The sequence below is a fragment of the Pelecanus crispus genome, chromosome 5 (genome assembly GCF_030463565.1).
Source record: "Pelecanus crispus isolate bPelCri1 chromosome 5, bPelCri1.pri, whole genome shotgun sequence".
Taxonomy (NCBI): domain Eukaryota; kingdom Metazoa; phylum Chordata; class Aves; order Pelecaniformes; family Pelecanidae; genus Pelecanus; species Pelecanus crispus.
In genome coordinates, this window is record NC_134647.1 from 72408456 (window position 1) to 72426256 (window position 17801).

Consider the following 17801-nt stretch of genomic DNA (forward strand, 5'->3'; position numbering starts at 1 on the left):
CCCTGCATCCTCTGACAGCCCCACTCCCGTGTGCCCTGCAGGCAGGTACGGGGGAGTGACCCGGCTGGCACGGCCCCTGGTTCCTAGAGGGAGGGGGAGGCCCGGGGCGGGGACGTGCCCACCCTACCAGTCACATCTCTCTTGGTGTCTCTCCCCTCTGCCCAGCTTGCTCTGACAGTGGATTGAAGCGCACCAGTGCTGGTGCTGCAGCCAGCGCGACGGAGAGCGGGCAGGCGAGGGACCCCGTGGCGGGCAGCTGGCACTGCGCTCCAGCCTCCAGGGATGGCCGATAAGTGCAGCGAGGGGCTGCTCGTAAGTGCCGGGGCGCGGGGAGCGGGCTGGCGTGGGCACCTGCTGCGGGGACCCGCAGCACCCAGTGCAGGGAGCAGGACGCCGGGGCTCCTGTGAGGCTTGGTGGTCCCTGGGACCCTTGGCTGGGGTTGTGCCACCCTGGTGCTCCCCCAGCATGATGCTTATGGGGGAGACGCTGGCTGGCGCTCGCCCTGAGCCTGCTGCTTGCGAGGCTCCCCGGGTGCAGTGTCTCGCTGTGCCTGGAGATGCTATTGCCTGTCTCAGGCGCTCTACCCGGCCTTATCGCCCACCCCAGCTCTCTGGGTTGGCAGTGAAGGTGGGGAAGCCCTGGCTGGGCGGCTCCGCCGCCTGCTCTCAGTAAAGGGCGTGGGTGTCTCTTTGTGCCGGCTGCCCCCCAAGGGCATGGCATGGAGCTGCTTCCCCTCTGCCTCCACCGGGCAGGCTCACCCTGGCTGGGCTGGCAGGGTGGTGCGCAGGCAGAGCTGGGTGTTTCCAGGCACCGGCACAGTGCCTGGACCCTACGTCCTCGCAGGCCGTGTGTTGCAGGGTGCTGTGTGCTCCCCTGTGCTCGCCTGCGCCAGGGAGGGCTGCGGTGCCCTGGGCAGATGTGGAATGTGCCTGGCGCATGTCCTCCTTGGAGAGCTGCGATGGCCCCGTGCATGTGGTGGCTTTGTCATGCAGCAAGCGGTTTGGGAGCCCCAAGCTCAGCTTCCCGTGCCGGGCTGCTGCGCTGCGCCTGGCAGGTGAGCCCAGGCTGGGCTTGGCTCTTCCCTTTTTCCCGATGGATGGGAGCTGAACGCCGGGGCCGACATGATTGCCTGGCCCTCCCCTTCCCAGGGGGCTTCCCGAAATAGCTGCACGCTCCAGCCAGAGGGCCCAGAGCCAGGACTTCCCTGGGAAGCCGAGAGCCAGGGGAGCGGCGTGCCCAGGAGGCACTTCCAGTGCGCTCGCGTGTGCACGGCTCCTCTGCTTGTGTGTCCCAGCGTGGCCCCGCTGGCTGTGCCTGCAGCGGGGAGCCCAGCACCCATCCGGCCCACGGTGGGCAGCGTGGAGGGGTCAGGGTTGCCGGTGGGGTGGGAAGGCAGGTTTCTCCAGGAGAAGCCCTTGTCTGGGAACGGGGATGTATCCAGGCTCGATCAGGGGTCTGTCACAGGGACGTGCTCCTGCATGTGTGGGGTGCTCGCCGTGGCTCCATGCTGCTGCTGCATCCTTGCCCTGGCTGGAGTAGCCGGCATCACACCGGGGCAAGGGCCGAGCCCGGCACATGCGGCAGGAAGCCAGGCATGGGACCACCCACCTGCTCCCAGTCAACCTTTAATTCGCTTCTTGGAAGTACCTGACCAGCCCATGCCAGGGCCAGGGCGTGTGGAGAGGTGGGGATGGGTGGGGGGGACCATGGGGTCTGGCACATGCTGTGCTGGCCGCCCTGGCTCTGCCCGGGGCTCCCCTGTTGGCGTGTTTGAGAGGACACCTGTGCACTGGGCATGGGGGTGCTGGTGCAAGGGCTGTGGGAGGAAGGCAGGTCCCCGTGAGAGCATCCCTACTCCCGGAGCATCCCTGCACTGCACCAGCTGCAAGAGCCTTGGGAGGAGCTGCGGCGGGACGGGCGCTGGCTGCTGCGCTGCCTGGGTCGCTGGGGAAGGGAGCTAATCTCCTTGGCCTGCCTCCAGGGCCCTGCCAGTCACCTGGTAAAGTGCTGTCCCTGCCTGTCCTCTCGTCCCTGCCTGTCCTCTCACCTCTGCCCGCAGGTGCGGATCCTGCCACCACAGCGCCCAGCCCAGCTGGGGTCTCACAGCACAGCCCCTGCCCAGGGCTGTGTGTGCAGCCCCAGGACCGGGTGGGTTTGTGGTGGGGTTTGGGGTGCCCACTGTGCCTGACCTGGGGAGGGACAGGGGTGATGGAGGCAGCAGCTGGGCTATGTGCAGCTGTGCCTCAGTTTCCCCACCTGTGAGCTAGGGCCTGCTCCCTCCTGTTGGTCCTGGGGTGATGAGGGTGCCATGTCCTGCTTTTGCAGGCTCTGCATTTTGTGGATGCCCCTGGGAAGCTTTGCATGCTCACTCCAAAATCACAGGCAGGAAGTCAGGCAGTGCCCCCCCAGCCCTCCCAAACCCTGCAGAGGCCGTGGTGGTGGGTGCCCAGCAGGGCGCTGGGGTGCAGGGCAGCTCCAGGGGGTGGATCAGTCTATGGGGCCACAGGGGAGCAGGGAGGGTCTGACAACCTCTCGTGCCCCAGCCTTTAAGGACATTTTGTTTTGTCCTCCTCAGAACACTTTGTTCGGGCTCCAGCAGTGCCAGCAGCTCCTGACTCCCAGGGCTGCCTTGCTGGCACGGCTGGGCAGCCTTCGGCTGCAGGGTGCCTGCCTCAGGTGGGCTCCTGCCATCGACCCAGCCCACCCCAGGTGGACGCCAGGGCACGGCTCCCACTCTGCTGCCAGGGGTCAAGGGCTGGGGGGGGGCCTGCCTGTCCCAGACACCCCCAGCTGCGCGGTGCCGCCGGCCAGTGGCTGCGGGCAGGGGGGCCAGCAGAGCTGCGGAAGTGGCTCTTGGCTGCGGGAGCCCTTCCCGGAATACCAAGGGGCAGGGATGGGGGGGCAGGCGGGGGATTTTTCTGCCTGAACGGCCCTGGAGAATTGTGTCCGCCTCGGGAGAATGGGGCCGGAGAAAGGCAGCCCCAGCGGGAAGCGCCCGGCTAGGGGATGGTGGCACTGGGGCAGGTCCCTGGGCATCGTCTGTGCCCCAGGCACTCTGCAGCCCTGCTCGGGGACAGGGTGATGGGGGCTGGAAGACCCATGGCCATCCCTGATGCGCCTGTGGCCCCTGCCTCTCTAGCTCAGCCCCAGCACTGCCAGCCAGAGTGGGGACCACGGTGTCAGGGGAGGTGAGGGTCCTGCTGTGGGCCCTTCATTTCCAATAGCGTGTCCCCAAGGGGCTGGCAGTCCCCTCTACCTGCTGGCCAGGCTGCCAGGGGAGCAGCGCTGTGCTCCCTCGGGCTGGCACAGGGCCCAGCATCCCCGGGACGGGGCAGTGGGTCCCACCATGCTCAAGCTACTGGGAGGGCATGGGGGGCAGCGTGCCCAGGGCAGGGTGTCTGACAGTGGCCTGGGCAAGGTCGTGCAGCCGAACCGGGGCATGGAGGGATGCTGGTGTAGGCACGCTGCGGGGTGTTGGGGTGCGGGAGGTGCCTGGCTGTATGTTGGGCAGGGCTGGAGGTGGGAGCTGGGTGGGCTGGGGTCGCTGGGGCTGGCACAGCGTGGGGTGGCTCTGGGTTTGCATGTGTCCCAGGGGGACACAGTTGGGTGCTGCTATCCCATGCATGGGGCATGTCCCAAGCTACCGGGTGGCTGGTGCAGTAGGGGACAGAAACAGGCGCCAGGTGCCGGTGCATGGGGAAGCTGAATGCCCGCCCCGCACACGTGTGCCGTTCACGTGTGCGCCCGCGGCCGCCACTGCCCGGACCCCAGATGGTCGCCCAAAAGCGCCGGCCCGTCCCCCCCGCCCTCGGCGCACCATCACGCCTCGCTGGCGCCTTGGCCGCGCTCCCCAGCTGGGGTGCAGGGCTGAGAGCAGCTGGGGCACCCGGGGCCTGGCTGGGGGGCACCCCACACCCACCCTCCCGTGGGACACAGCACCCCACTGGGGTCCCACCCCACACTGGTAGGGGGGTGAGCAGGGAGGCTGCGGGGTGCCCGGGTGGCAGGAAGGTCGTGGCACAGCCCTCCTGCCAGCCAGATGGTCCCCTGCGGGGCAGTGACCTTTCAAGGGTTGCCATGGAGACCCCGTGATGTCGCCAGCGGTATGACGTCAGAGTGAAGTAGCATGGCACCAGGCTGGGGATGTGCCAGCAGGCAGGCTTGTCCCCATGCCCCCGTCCCCCAGTGGGGCCATGCCCGGTCCCCGCAGCCCTCAAGTGCCAGGGGTTGGGTTTGGGCGTGCGGGGCCAGGTGGCTGCGTGGGTGACGGGCATAGGGGCAGGAACGCGTGTGTGGGGCTGGGGGCGTTGGGGCATGGGAACGGGGTCACCGAGGGGACGTGGCCTTCCGCCATGCTCCAAACACAGGTCCCCGCCCCAGCCAGACTGGCAGCGGTGCCCGCAGGGAGGGCAGCACTGCCTGCTGGAGCGTGTGCGGCTGCGGGCAGCTGGACCCCGCTAATGAGGCCTCATTAAGCAGGATGGGGCTCAGCCCGCTGTGCAGCCTGCCCTGCCGGCGCCTGCTAATTGGGGGGGAAGCCTGACTCATGGGCTCACGGTGTGGCAGGGGGAAACTGAGGCACGGGGGTTCCCCATGGCGTGGGGCAGGCAGGGATGGTGCCAGGGCGGGCAGTGTGGTGGGGTGCCAGTGCCATGGTGGGGCGGGCGGCGAGGGGCCGAGCCTGGCTGGGAGGCAAGCGGGGAGCGGTGCCAAGTGCCAGAGGCAGTGGGCGGGGGGAGGCGGGCGGGCAGGCGGCTGCTGCGCCGGAGCCCGAGGTGCCAATGAAGCCGGGGACTCGCCAAGCCGGCCAGCATGGCCCCCCGGATGGCGGCTGCGGGCAGCTGGGCCCCCCCAGGCCCACTCAGCAGGTCAGTGGGGAGGTGAGAGCAGGGTTTGGGGGGCAGAGCAGGGGGCCGGGCTGGATGGCAGCTGTGCCAGCGCCATCCCCCCACTACCGTGGCTCTTCAAGGCCCTTTGTGCTGGCTCTGGGGTGATGGCTCTGTGGGACAGAGTCACAGCTACAGCTCTGCGATGTGGGACTTTGGAGAGGCACCCCCAAGCTCCACAGCCAGGGACATGGGGTGCCCTGGGGAGGGAGGACACAGTGTGGCACCAAGCCCCTCCGTGGCCTCAGCTGTGTTGGGAGCAAGAAGAGATTGCCTGATGTTTGTGTCTTCATTAACTCTGGAACCTACTGATTGCAAGAGGGGTGTACAGCACTCCTTTGCCTTGCTCAGTGCTGGAGGGGCAGAATCTCTAGCCACCCCCCCCCCCCTTCTGCCCCCTCCATTTCAGGGGCATCAGCAAGCAATGTCAAAGTTTGCCCCGGCCCTCCTTTGGCACCCCAGGGCTGGGGCTGGTGGTGCTGCAGGTGGCTGGCAGAACGTGCTCAGGGCTGTCAGTGGGGCTGGGCAGCCCCCCTGCTGCCACTGCCCGGGCCGTGCCAGGTGCCCGTGCCCCCATGCTGTGCCTCTGCCACACCAGGGCAGGGACAAACATGGGACTGGGCACCGCAGAGGGCAGGGACGGCTGGGATGTGCCCATGGGGCTGGCAGGACAGGAGGCTGGGAGGGCACGGCAGCCTCTGGCACGGGGCTGGCACTTCATCGCTCCATGTGCCATGGGTAGGGAGTGTGGGGGCTGATTACAGGGGCACCCCAAACGGCAGCACCCAGGAGCCATGGCGGGATGGTGAAGGCACTGGGGGCACCCCTCTCCAAGTCACTCCATCCCCAGGGAACCCTCTCCAAGTCACCTGATCCCTCCATCCCCAGGGAGCCCCATGCCAGGCTGGGGTTCCCCTGCCCCAGGCATCCTGCACCCCACTTCCCTGCCCTGGAAGAGCGGCTATTTCGGCAAACAATGTAATTAGCAACTATTTATACCTTCTGGTAGCCCCCGCCTTGCCTGGCCATGACTGCATCACCGTCGCCATGGCGAAGAGCAATGACATCAGGCTGATGACATCAAGGGCTAACTGGTACCCTACATTGGCATTGCAGGAGCAGTCCTGGCACCCCATTAGGAGGCTGGGGAAGGAATTGGGGGTCCCTCGCTGGTTTGTGGGGGGCTGGATAAGGCTGATGCCAACAGAGTACTTCTGCTGGGCTGAAATACCTCCATGGGGGCAGTTTGAGTGGGGAAAAAGGAGGGGGGCCCACGCTGGAGATGCCTCCCATGAGGACATCCCCTCCCAGCATCGACCCCACCACTGCCATGGGCTTCCCAGCCATAAATCAGGGCTCCTTCGGGAAGTGGGGGGCATCCGGGCACCCCAGCCAAGCTGTCATTGTGTGAGGCGATGCTGCTTAGCATGAGAAAGGCTCTGGTGCCAGGTGGCGTGATGGATGATGCCTGCTTTGCTGGGCTGGGGAATCTTTGGCCGTGTGGCAGGAGGGGAGACCCTGGGAAGGGGGAGGAAGGATGGCCTGGGCACCCCAAACGTCCCCGGGGGGACGTTCGGGGTGCCCGGGCCATCCTTCCTCCCCCCTGATGTTTGTACCCAAGCCAGGTATCTTTTGGGCTGCATGGGAGCACATGCATGGAAAATTTGGGGAGTGGGATAAGGAACCCCCACCCCCCCCATAGAGGCTGCAACCTTGCTGGGGGGCAGCTCCCCCTTTGCAGCCCAGTTCTGTCCCATCCCCACAGCAGGGAAGTTGAGGGGGGGAGATCTCATCTTCCTGGACACCTGGGTTCTCTGTGTCCCCCCCAGCTTTTACCATGCGGGGTTGGGAGGGTGGTTAATGAGTGTAAAGGACAGGGTGACCTTCCCAGATTTGGGGAGGGGGGGGGTTGTAGCAAGCTGAGGGGTGAGCATGCAAGCATGTGCGCACGTGTGTGTGCTTGTGCACGCATGGACTCACATGTGGCTGCTCCCTTTTTGGGGACAAGCATGCCAAAGCCCTGCACTGCAGGAATCGGGGGGGGGGGGGGGGGGGGGGGCAGGCAGCAGAGGCCTGGCACTCTTGTTACACTGGTGCCAGGCAGCTCAGAGCTGGGGTGCCGCATCGGGCATGTGGGTGAAGCCATGCCGGGGTCACCCGAGCAGAGGGGTGGCCCTCTGGCTTTGGGTCAGGGATGAGGTCCCCTGTGGGCACCAGGGCTCCAGGCTGAGCTGGGGCCATGCAGTGTTGTCCCGTGACCCCCCCCCAGACCCTTTGCCAGGGATGCTGGAGCGTTGCCCCCCCGCCAGCTGTGCTGCTCATTAGGAGCCTCATTAGTGCGAGCAGCTTAATCAAAGTCTTCCTGAATGGATCAGCCTGCTCGAGCGGGCAGCATTCCCTGGCATGGGGACAGTGCCAGCGTGCCCCCCCACCCTGGGGACATTGGCCCCGCTCGCGCTCAGCACCCCACAATAAGAGCCTCCTCCGGGGGGGCTCCCCCAGCACCCTTGGATGCTGTGAGCTCATTTCTGACGGAGCCTTTGCCCACGGGGTCTGCTGTGGGCACGGTGGTGCCCTGGCTGGGCACGGCCGGTGTATCACCCCTATAGCCCTGCCCAAAGCGCCCGCCGATCCCCCCATCACCCCTCTCCCCCAGCCCTGTGCCCCGGCAGCCCCCCCGCGGCCCCTGGCGCGTGCAGGCCCCGCTCGCAGCAGATGGCTTTGTTTGGCAGCGCGGTGCCGGAGTCGCCGGGCATCACGTCCCGGCTGTGCCGGCCCTAATCGAATGATACGGTTAGGTGCACCGCGCCTGCTGCCCGCGCCCCGCCGGCGTGAGCTGATCTGAAGCGATGGCTCCCATTTGTGGCCCGCTCACTGCCCATGTCAGCCATCACGGGGGGCACAGAGGGCGGGGGTACGTAGTGGAGGGGGAGCAGCGTGAGCAGACGTGGGCACGGGAGTGTCTGTGGTGGAGAGATTTGCACCACGGCGCTCCAGCATCCTCTTAGGGCTGCTGGCACCCCATGCTGCTCCCATAGGGTCATGGGTGCTGTGGGGCCATGGACTCACCAGCACCCTCATCCCACACACCCATCGCCTGGCCTCAGGTGGAGATGGGAGGGCTCAGGGCACCGGTGGTAACCCAAAATGTCATCTGCCCTCAGCCCAACCTGCTGGAGCTCAGCAGCATCCGGGCAGGATATTAGTGCAAACCCGGAGCTATGCTGGGACGGAGCCATGGGGTGATGGGTGTCATCTCCGTCGGGGGTGATGGACACTCGTCCCTGTTGTTGTTGTTGTCCCCGGTGTGAGCTCGCATTGTGTGGCAGCCTGCACAAAGCACCCTTTCTTGCTCCTGTCCAGCCCCCCCCCAGGTCCCCAGCGGTGAGGGACGGCTGGGTGCTGGGGCTGTCCCCAGGGACCCACCTGCACGAGACCCCCCCTGCACTGCCCTGAGCATGGTGTCCTTGCTGGGCGCTGAGCCGGCATCAGGACCCCAGCTGCAGCAGGGTGCCTTTCCTGGGGGGCACCCAGCCCCCCCCGCCTGCTCTACTCACTGCACCCAACTCCCCATTGAGGGGGCACTCTGCTTCACCCCGGGGGTCCCACCGTTCCCCCCAGCCGTGGGCAGCGGCCACCCAGCGGGGCCTCTCTTGCTGGGCGCGGGGAGGGGGAGCGCAGGAACAGAGGCCCCTTTGTGCTCGGGCGCCTGGACCTGCTTTGTATGAGTTGCAGGCTCTTCCTTTGCTGCAGCCGGGCTCCAGGCAGAGCTATTCATCGGGGGGGCCACCACTGCTGCCCTCCCCTCTCCTTGGCACTGCCTGTGTGTGGTGAGGAGAGGCAGGGGGGCTGGCATGGGGGCGGGATGGGGCAGGATGCAGGGGACCACCCAGCCCCACTCGGCGGCCATCGCCCCTCCGATGGGGCTGGCGGGGGGGTCCCCGGTTGACGCGCTCCGTGGCATCTCTCCACAGAACGGCGCCGTGCCCGGGGAGCGGGGCAAGCAGGACAAGAGTGTCAAGCGCGGCAACTGGGGCAACCAGATCGAGTTTGTGCTGACCAGCGTGGGCTACGCCGTGGGGCTGGGCAACGTCTGGCGCTTCCCGTACCTCTGCTACCGCAATGGGGGAGGTGGGTGTTGGGGAGCCGGGTGAGGGGGGTACCCCGGGGCAGGGGTGGGGGTGCGTGCCCAGCCCCATGTGGTGCTTGCCAGCCCCAGGTGCAGGGAGAAGTGGGGCAAGGCCATGCCCAGGGTCGTTGTCCATTCTCACTCTCTGGTTCCTTCCTGCCAGGTGCCTTCATGTTCCCCTACTTCATCATGCTGGTGTTTTGTGGCATCCCCCTCTTCTTCATGGAGCTCTCCTTCGGGCAGTTCGCCAGCCAGGGCTGCCTTGGCGTCTGGAGGGTCAGCCCTATGTTCAAAGGTAAGGGGCTGCTCATCCCCACCAGCACATGCTGGCACGGGGCATCTGCCAGCACAGCCCCCGGCACACGGTGCTGCCCCCCGCCCCGCACACCCCATGTGTCCCCTGCACACCTCTGGCACATTGCACAGCCCCGCGCAGGCACCCACAGCTCGCACAGCCCCGCATGCCTTGCACATGCACCGCTGCCTGCGTTGCAGGGGTCCCCTGTGCACACACCCACCCCAGGCCGCACTGCCCTGCACGCACAGCCTGCCAGCATCCCCTGCGTGCGTTACATACGTCCCTGCACACACGACGCATCCCCTGTACGCACCCCCGCACTGGCATCCACTGCGGGCATTACACACACATCCCTGCACACGCCACACGTCTCCTGCGCATCACTCTTGCAGAGGCCACTCAGATCCCCTGAACGTGCTGCGGGTGCTCGTGGCCCCTCTAGCTGTGGGCACACTCCTGCAGTCCTCTCCCTGCCCCATGGGCGGTGGGTGCTGGCCATGCTCAGAGCTTGCCCTGATGCAGCTGCACCCCGCTCCACATGCACCTCCTGGCACAGCGGCGTGCTCCTGTGCTGCTGGCTCCCCTGGCACACGCCTACACGCTGCCTGCCGGGTGACGTGCCCACACGTGCCTGAGTGCAAGCAGGCTGTGCACATGCTCCTACGTGCTCTGTACTGTGGCGTGCCCAGCCTGGGTGCATGTGCCCATACTTGTGTGGCCTCTGTCACCTGCTGCCAGGTAGCTGCAGCCCTACAGTCACTGTGGTCGTGCAAGGAGAGACCCCCCCACCCAGGGGTTCTTCAAGGAGTTCTCCAGACCCCAAGGGTTTGCCTGCAGCCTTGCAGGCCATGCACCCCGTGTGTGTTGCCATGTGTCCCAGGCAACTATCAGCACCACGGGGCTTGCTCAGAGGTAGAGGACCCCATGCATGGTGGTGGGCTGAGCCATGCAGTGCTCCCCACCCCAGTGCCACAGCCGGGCCCGGAGTGGCAGCATGGAGGGCTGCAGAGGGGCCTGGACAGGCTGGACCGATGGGCTGAGGCCAACTGTATGAGGTTCAACAAGGCCAAGTGCCGGGTCCTGCACTTGGGTCACAACAACCCCATGCAACGCTACAGGCTTGGGGAAGAGTGGCTGGAAAGCTGCCTGGCCAAAAAGGACCTGGGGGTGCTGGTTGACAGCCGGCTGAACATGAGCCAGCAGTGTGCCCAGGTGGCCAAGAAGGCCAACAGCATCCTGGCTTGAATCAGGAATAGTGTGGCCAGCAGGAACAGGGAAGTGATCGTCCCCCTGTACTTGGTGCTGGTGAGGCCGCACCTCGAATACTGTGTCCAGTTTTGGGCCCCTCACTACAAGAAAGACATTGAGGTGCTGGAGTGTGTCCAGAGAAGGGCAACGAAGCTGGTGAAGGGTCTGGAGCACAGGTCTCATGAGGAGCGGCTGAGGGAACTGGGACTGTTTAGTCTGGAGAAGAGGAGGCTGAGGGGAGACCTTATCACTCTTTACAACTCCTGAAAGGAGGGTGTAGCTAGGTGGGTGTTGGTCTCTTCTCCCAAGTAGTTAGTGATAGGACGAAAGGAAATGGGCTCAAGCTGCTTCAGGGGAGGTTTAAATTGGATATTAGGAAAAATTTCTTCATGGAAATGGTAGTCAAGCATCGGAACAGGCTGCCCAGAGAGATGGTGGTGTCACCATCTCTGGAAGTGTTCAAAAAATGGGTAGACGTGGCACTTTGGGACATGATTTAGTGGACATGGTGGTGTTGGGCTGATGGTTGGACTGATGATCTTAAAGACCCTTTCCAACCTTAATGATTCCTAGTTTTTACTTTCATTAAAAATAATCCAGCCACCAAGCCAGAAAATACAAAATTGCTACTCTACCCTTAATTGGTTTAGTGGTGGACTTGGTAATGTTAGGTTAATTGTTGGACTGGATGATCTTAAAGGTCTTTTCCAACCTAAACAATTCTATGATTCTATGGCTGCAAGGCTGCCGACAGCGCCGCATGCTGCCCACCCCCCCCCACGCCACAACCCCCCGTGCTGTGCGCCGTACCTGCGCCGTGCTGCACCATGCCGCTCACCCCTCCCCGGTGCTGTTCCCAGGCGTGGGCTACGGGATGATGGTGGTGTCCACATACATCGGGATCTACTACAACGTGGTGATCTGTATTGCCTTCTACTACTTCTTTGTGTCCATGACGCGCGTGCTACCCTGGACGTACTGCAGCAACGCCTGGAACACGCCCGACTGCGTGGGGGTGCTGGACAGGAACAACTCCAGCAGTGCTGCCCTCAACCTCACCCGCCTCCTCAACACCACCCAGAAGCGCACCAGCCCCAGCGAGGAGTACTGGAGGTACTGGGGATGGGGACAGGGGACAGGAGAGGCGGCGGTGGCGGGACCCCGCTGACGCCGGCTGCCCCCGGTGCAGTAGGTACGTGCTAGACCTGTCGGACAACATCGGGAACTTGGGCGAGGTGCGGCTGCCCCTCCTGGGCTGCCTCGGCGTCTCCTGGGTTGTCGTCTTCCTCTGCCTCATCAAGGGCGTCAAGTCCTCAGGAAAGGTACCCGCGTGTTCGCCCTCCGGGCCCCGCCCCCTCGGTGTAGACACGCCCCCTCTAGGCATAGCCCCGCCCCTACTGGGAATGTCCCTCCCCTTGCAGATGTGGCCCCACCCCATCAGGGCACAGCCTCTCCCCTTTTAGGCATGGTCCCAGCCCTCTGCCCGTGCTCCGCCCACTCTGGGGAAGGCCATGCCCCTTCTTGGGCACAGCTCCTCCCATCCAGCCATGGCCCCGCCTTCCCTGGCCGTAGCCCCTCCCCCTGGTCCATGCTTTCTCCTCCTGGTCCATTGCTCCACACCCTGGGCCATAATCCCTGGTAGTCCCTCCCCCAGCCATAACCGCACACCCTGTCCCTGGCCACGCCCTCAGGTGGTGTACTTCACGGCCACCTTCCCCTACGTGGTGCTCACCATCCTCTTCGTGCGCGGCATCACGCTGGAGGGGGCCCTCACCGGCATCATGTACTACCTGACGCCCCAGTGGGACAAGATCCTCAATGCCAAGGTGAGCGGGGACGAGGGGTGGCGGGTGGCCAGGGAGGAGCGGGGCTGGGGGGCACAGCACTGACCACCCCACTGCCGCAGGTGTGGGGTGATGCGGCCTCGCAGATCTTCTACTCGCTGGGCTGTGCCTGGGGTGGGCTGATCACCATGGCCTCCTACAACAAATTCCACAACAACTGCTACCGGTGAGTGCCTGACCACGGCCCCCCAGTCCCCCTGCTACCCCCTGCTTCTGCCACCAGCCCTGACCCCTCTCCCTGCAGGGACAGCATCATCATCAGCATCACCAACTGCGCCACCAGTGTCTACGCCGGCTTCGTCATCTTCTCCATCCTGGGCTTCATGGCCAACCACCTGGGCGTGGACATCTCCAAGGTGGCCGACCACGGTCCCGGCCTGGCCTTCGTCGCCTACCCTGAGGCCCTCACCTTGCTCCCCATCTCACCCCTCTGGTCCATCCTCTTCTTCTTCATGCTCATCTTGCTGGGGCTGGGTACACAGGTCGGTCATGGTGGGGAGGCGTGGTGGGGCCAGCGTGCTGGGATGGGGTGGCATGGTGGGGCCAAGGTGGTGACATGCTTCGCCTTCTGCCCCACGTGCAGTTCTGCCTGCTGGAGACGCTGGTCACGGCCATCGTGGACGAGGTGGGCAACGAGTGGATCATCCGCAGAAAGACCTTTGTGACGCTGGGAGTGGCTGTGGCAGGCTTCCTGCTGGGCGTCCCGCTCACCACGCAGGTAGGTGACCATGGGACTGTGGTGACAGGGTGCTGTTGCTACGGTGACCTTGTCATGCTGACACCATCAGCCATGTCCACATTGTTGCCATCACCACCCTGGTGGTGACATCCAGGGCCTGGTGTTGCCATGCCAATGCTGGCAATGGTATCCAGCCTAAGCGTCGCCATGCTGACCCTGCCATTGGGCATTGCCATGCCGACTGCGGTGGTGGTATTCAGGCTGTGTGTTGTCACGTGGGCCCTGGCGGCACAGCGGTGCCATTGCCCTGCCGATGGCGATGGTACCGCCTGGGCAGCCGTGCCAACGGGTCCCTCTCACAGGCGGGCATCTACTGGCTCCTGCTGATGGACAACTACGCCGCCAGCTTCTCCCTGGTCGTCATCTCCTGCATCATGTGCGTGGCCATCATGTACATCTACGGTAGGTGCAACCACCTACAGCCAATCACCCGGCAGGGCTGCCCCAGCCAACCAGTGGGGAAGGGTGTGCACTAACTTCTGGCCAATCGGCGGTTTCCTGCGTGCTAACTGGCTGAGGCGTGCAGGGCCATTGGCCAATCGGGGCAGCCATGACCTGAGGAGCCTGGTGGCTCCCGCCACCGGGGATCTGAAGCTGGTGCTGGGCAGGGGTGGGAGGGGGCTTGGGGTCCCACCAGGGCCCTAGCCCAGACACAACCGGGGCTGATGGCCTCTTGTCCCTACAGGGCACCACAACTACTTCAAAGACATTGAGATGATGCTGGGCTTCCCGCCCCCGCTCTTCTTCCAGATCTGCTGGCGCTTCATCTCACCCGCCATCATCTTTGTGAGCATCGCGACCACAGGGCACGGGACCACGGGAGGAGGGGGAAAGATCCCACCTGGACCCCCCCACTCACCCACCCTGGGGAGGAGGGTGCTGGGCTGCAGGGGTCAGCAGGGAAGGGGCAGAGCAGGGCGATCGTGGGGGTGCAGAGCAGGCTGGCTGCTCCCCACTCGCTGATCCTGCCTGTCCCTCCCCAGTTCATCCTGGTCTTCACAGTGATCCAGTACCGGCCCATCTCCTACAACGACTACGTCTACCCCACCTGGGCCATCAGCATCGGCTTCCTCATGGCGCTCTCCTCCGTCATCTGCATCCCCATCTACGCCATCTACAAAGTGTGCTGCTCCGAGGGGGACACGCTGCTGGAGGTGGGTGGCCAGGGGCTAGACCCCTGTGTCCATGTCCCACCTGGGGCTGCCTGCCAGGCTGTCCCCCACCCAGCTGGAGCTGTCAGCACCCTGCAGCGGCTGTGTGCAGGCAGCATCTGTGGGGCACCCCATCTCCGGGCACCCCTGGGAGCTGCTGGGCACCCCTGGGAGCTGCTGGCATGCTGGGGGAAGCTGGGGCAGGGGAGCAGGGCAGGTGCTAACCCTGTCCCCATCCTCTCCCTCTCTCTCTAGCGCTTGAAAAATGCTACCAAGGCAGGCGAGGACTGGGGCCCAGCGCTGGCAGAGAACCGCAGCGGGCGCTACGCCCCAGCGTTCAGCCCCTCCACTGAGTCCCACCTGGAAGTGCAGCCCCTGCAGCCGGAGAAGGGCCGGAGCGAGGCGGCGGCAGCCTCCCCCGTGCAGGGCAGCAACAGCTCAGCCCACAGCCAGGACTCCAGACTGTGACCCCCCGCCATCCCCGCACCCCCTCTAACCCCTCCTGCGCGGTGACACTTTTGCACCTTCCGCTGGCGGAGCCTGGCTCCGGGGCCGCACTGGAACGCGGGGGGCTCTCAGCGCCCGTCCCTGAGACCCCCCCACCTCCTTGCCGGTTAACCCCCCCCACCCCCCCCGTGGCGTTCGTTAACCCTCACGTTTACGGTAACCCTCGTGCGCGACGCTGGGACAAGAGAGGAGGGGGCACAGCCCCAGGAGGGATGGGAGCCAGATGCACTTTGCAGGGCCCCTGCCCCGGGGGATGCGCAGGATGGGGGGAAGTGGGATGCCCCCCGGCTCCCAGCCTCCCTGCAGCCGGGCAGCCTGCCCTGCCGTGGGGCAGCCTCCTGGCCTACCCATGGAGATGGCGTGGGGTGGGACTGGAGCTGGGGCTCGCAAGCACTGCCCATGGCTGCCCTGAGCTGTGTGTACACAGGGCCGTCGTGGCGGGGGTTGGCACTGTAGGGACCCCCCGGCCCGGGTGGGTGCCCGCCATGGCTCAGAGCCTGCAGGGTCCCACGGGTGGCCTTGCCCAGGGACAGTGCCAGGCACTGGGCCAGCACAGGGAGACGGGGGCAAGCACGCTGCCTTGCATGGGCAGCGGGATCTCACAGCACAAGACACAAGCACTTAGAGCACACGTGTGTGCAAGTGTATGTCCCTCATAGGCACAGTACAGGCATGCACATGGCACACGTGGGCACACACATACACATGGTACTGCGGGGCTGTACAGGCGGCGAGCTGGTATGCGCCCCCCCCCCCCCCCCATGCACCCCCACACCCCGCAGCACCCTGCGGCCCCGTTGGAGGGCTGTGGGTGCCCGCCGGCATGGCCAGGCACCGCCCGCAAAGCTGGGTGCAGCCGTAAGCAGTGTGGGCACAGCCTGGTGCTGCTGCCTGCCCTGCAGCGGGGCAGGAGGCTGGGGAGCACTTAAGCCTGGCTGAGGGGTGACAGGGCAGGGCTGGGGTCCAGCTCTCCCCGGCAGCCCTGGCACGGGCAGGGGGGCCTTCCATGGTGCTAAGGGGGAGCAGGATGGACAAGCCCCCCCCGCCCCCAGCTGCTGCTAGCGAGAGGTACCAGCGGAGACACAGAGGGCTGTGCCAGCCTGCTTGCTCCAAGCTATCCAGGGATGCTCAGTCCCCAAGCAGTATTATTGGAGCAGGATGCACTGGCAAGGGCGGGTGGCTTTAAATCTGTCTTCCAGCTCCAGTCAAAGGGCTTGGAGCTCTCAATTTGGGGTGGATGGGGTGGGACCCTTCCCACCCCGCTGCTCCCCTCCCAGCCAGCGCCCTGTGCTGCAGCCCCGAGGCTGGCACAGGGACACGGCGTGGCTTGGCACGGCGGTGGCGGGCGGTGGGCGCTGAGCCCTGGCAGGACGTTCCAGCTCCCCCGGCCCTGTCCCAAGCCCCCCACCGTGCTGCGGTGAGGGGCGCAGGTTCCCGCATGGCACCCGTGCCCTGCCCCGTGTGTCACGCCGCTACTCTTCACCTCTAATTGTTAGCAATAACGCGCGCGTCCCTGGGCAGCGCTGCCTGTGCCAGTGTCTCTCCTGGTGTAGAGTTCTAAAGTACCCTAGATTTTAATGAAATTTGTATTCCTGAGGCCGTGTCCTCCTGTGCACTTCTTTGGGGACCCCAGGGGTGGGTTGGAGAGTGGGTGATCATGTCCCATGGGTACAGCCCTTTCCCCCTTGCATGCCCAGCACTGGCACGGAGCAGCCAGCAGCTGGGGAACGCTCCCTTGCCCCGCTCGGACCTACAAATCCAGCTGGAGCTAAGCATGGGGGAGAGGGGCTCGTCCCTGCTGGGGGAGAGCATTGTCCCCAAGGGGGTTTCCACCAAACATCCCACAGAACAGTGAGGGCAGCTGACTTTGCCCCATGTGTGCCCTGGGCACCTCACCCTAGCTGGGGCTGGGCACCTTGCAGGGCAGGAGCCCCCGGTGCTGCCCCAGGGCTGGGCGAGCTGGGGGGGGGTGTGTCTGAGTGTGGGCAGGGTTGGGGGGGGTTCTGCCATCCAGCCCCCAGCTGGAGGTTGCAGGCAGGGCTGCACCCCCCCTCAGTGGATGCTGAAACTGCCCCATCTCATGGTGCGCCCCCGGCCCCATGAACCCCACAAATTTTTGAAACTTTTATTAAATACAAAAACCCTGGTCTCTACGACCGAACGCTGCATTCAACGTACGCTCAAAAAAAGGGTCAGACATTCAAATGTACAAAAGTTGCCGGTGCCCCCCGGCCCCGGCATGCTGCCCCGCTCCCGGCCCCACTGCTCCCGGCCCGCCGCGGGGTGGAGGGGTGCCAGGGCTCCCAGCCCCATGGAGGGGCACGGGGCACCCGCCCGCACGGCCCCGGCCTCTCCTCCCCACAGCCCCCCTGCCCCAGGCCTGGAAGGGGGAAGCCAGAGAAGGAGGAGACCCCAATGGCCCCTAAACTACCTGTGGGGCACCCACTGCTGGAGGGAGCCATGGGGCAGCTGCCCCCCCCCCCCATGCCAGCCCCTGCTGAGAGGGGCTGAGGGGGTTCAAATGAACCCTATCCCTCCCCAGAGCGGGGAGGGCAGGCGCAGGCAGGGGCTGCACACGCACACACAGCATCTGCCTTTGGGGAGGAGGGGACAGGATACGGCCGCCACCCACCCCCCAGCCCTGGGGAAACTGAGGCACAGCGAGGGGCGTTCGCTAACCAGAGGTCTCTGTTTGGCAGAGCTGAGACAGGGCCCGGCTCTAAGCACCAGACTAAAGCAGAGGAAGACAGCGAGCCATGTCTGCGTGCCCAGCAGCGCGGGCAGCGCCCGGCTGGGGCAGCACTGTCCTGCCTGCGGGAGGGGGCCCAGGCTGCTCCCACCCCCAGCTGGGGCAGCAGCAGCTCCAGCACTGGCGAAGGGGGAAGCCTGCACCCCACTTCTCGCAGTGCCGGTGGGGACCCCTCAGCTCTCCTGGAGCAGCAGGATCTCACCCTCCCCGCCTGGGGTGCAGGCAGGAGCTGGTGTGGGCAGGGGGCTC

At 65.5% G+C, this 17801-nt stretch overlaps 1 protein-coding gene across 3 annotated transcripts; it reads left to right on the forward strand.

The window, feature by feature from the left end:
• The first annotated feature begins 282 nt into the window (after positions 1 to 282).
• SLC6A9 (solute carrier family 6 member 9) lies at positions 283 to 14778 on the forward strand. Of its 3 annotated transcripts, none has more exons than XM_075711594.1 (13): positions 283 to 312; positions 8862 to 9018; positions 9180 to 9311; positions 11423 to 11675; positions 11752 to 11884; positions 12254 to 12388; positions 12469 to 12572; positions 12651 to 12888; positions 12990 to 13124; positions 13448 to 13547; positions 13831 to 13931; positions 14129 to 14299; positions 14552 to 14778. In XM_075711594.1, exons 1-13 carry the CDS (start codon positions 283 to 285, stop codon positions 14762 to 14764), a joined length of 1902 nt encoding a protein of 633 aa, XP_075567709.1. In that variant the 3' UTR covers positions 14765 to 14778. The 3 variants fall into 3 exon arrangements, with proteins under 3 accessions (XP_075567709.1, XP_075567708.1, XP_075567710.1); XM_075711593.1 differs by lacking the exon at positions 283 to 312 and adding an exon at positions 4783 to 4881; XM_075711595.1 differs by lacking the exon at positions 283 to 312 and having other exon boundaries at positions 8987 to 9018; positions 11755 to 11884.
• The last annotated feature ends 3023 nt before the right edge of the window (positions 14779 to 17801 follow it).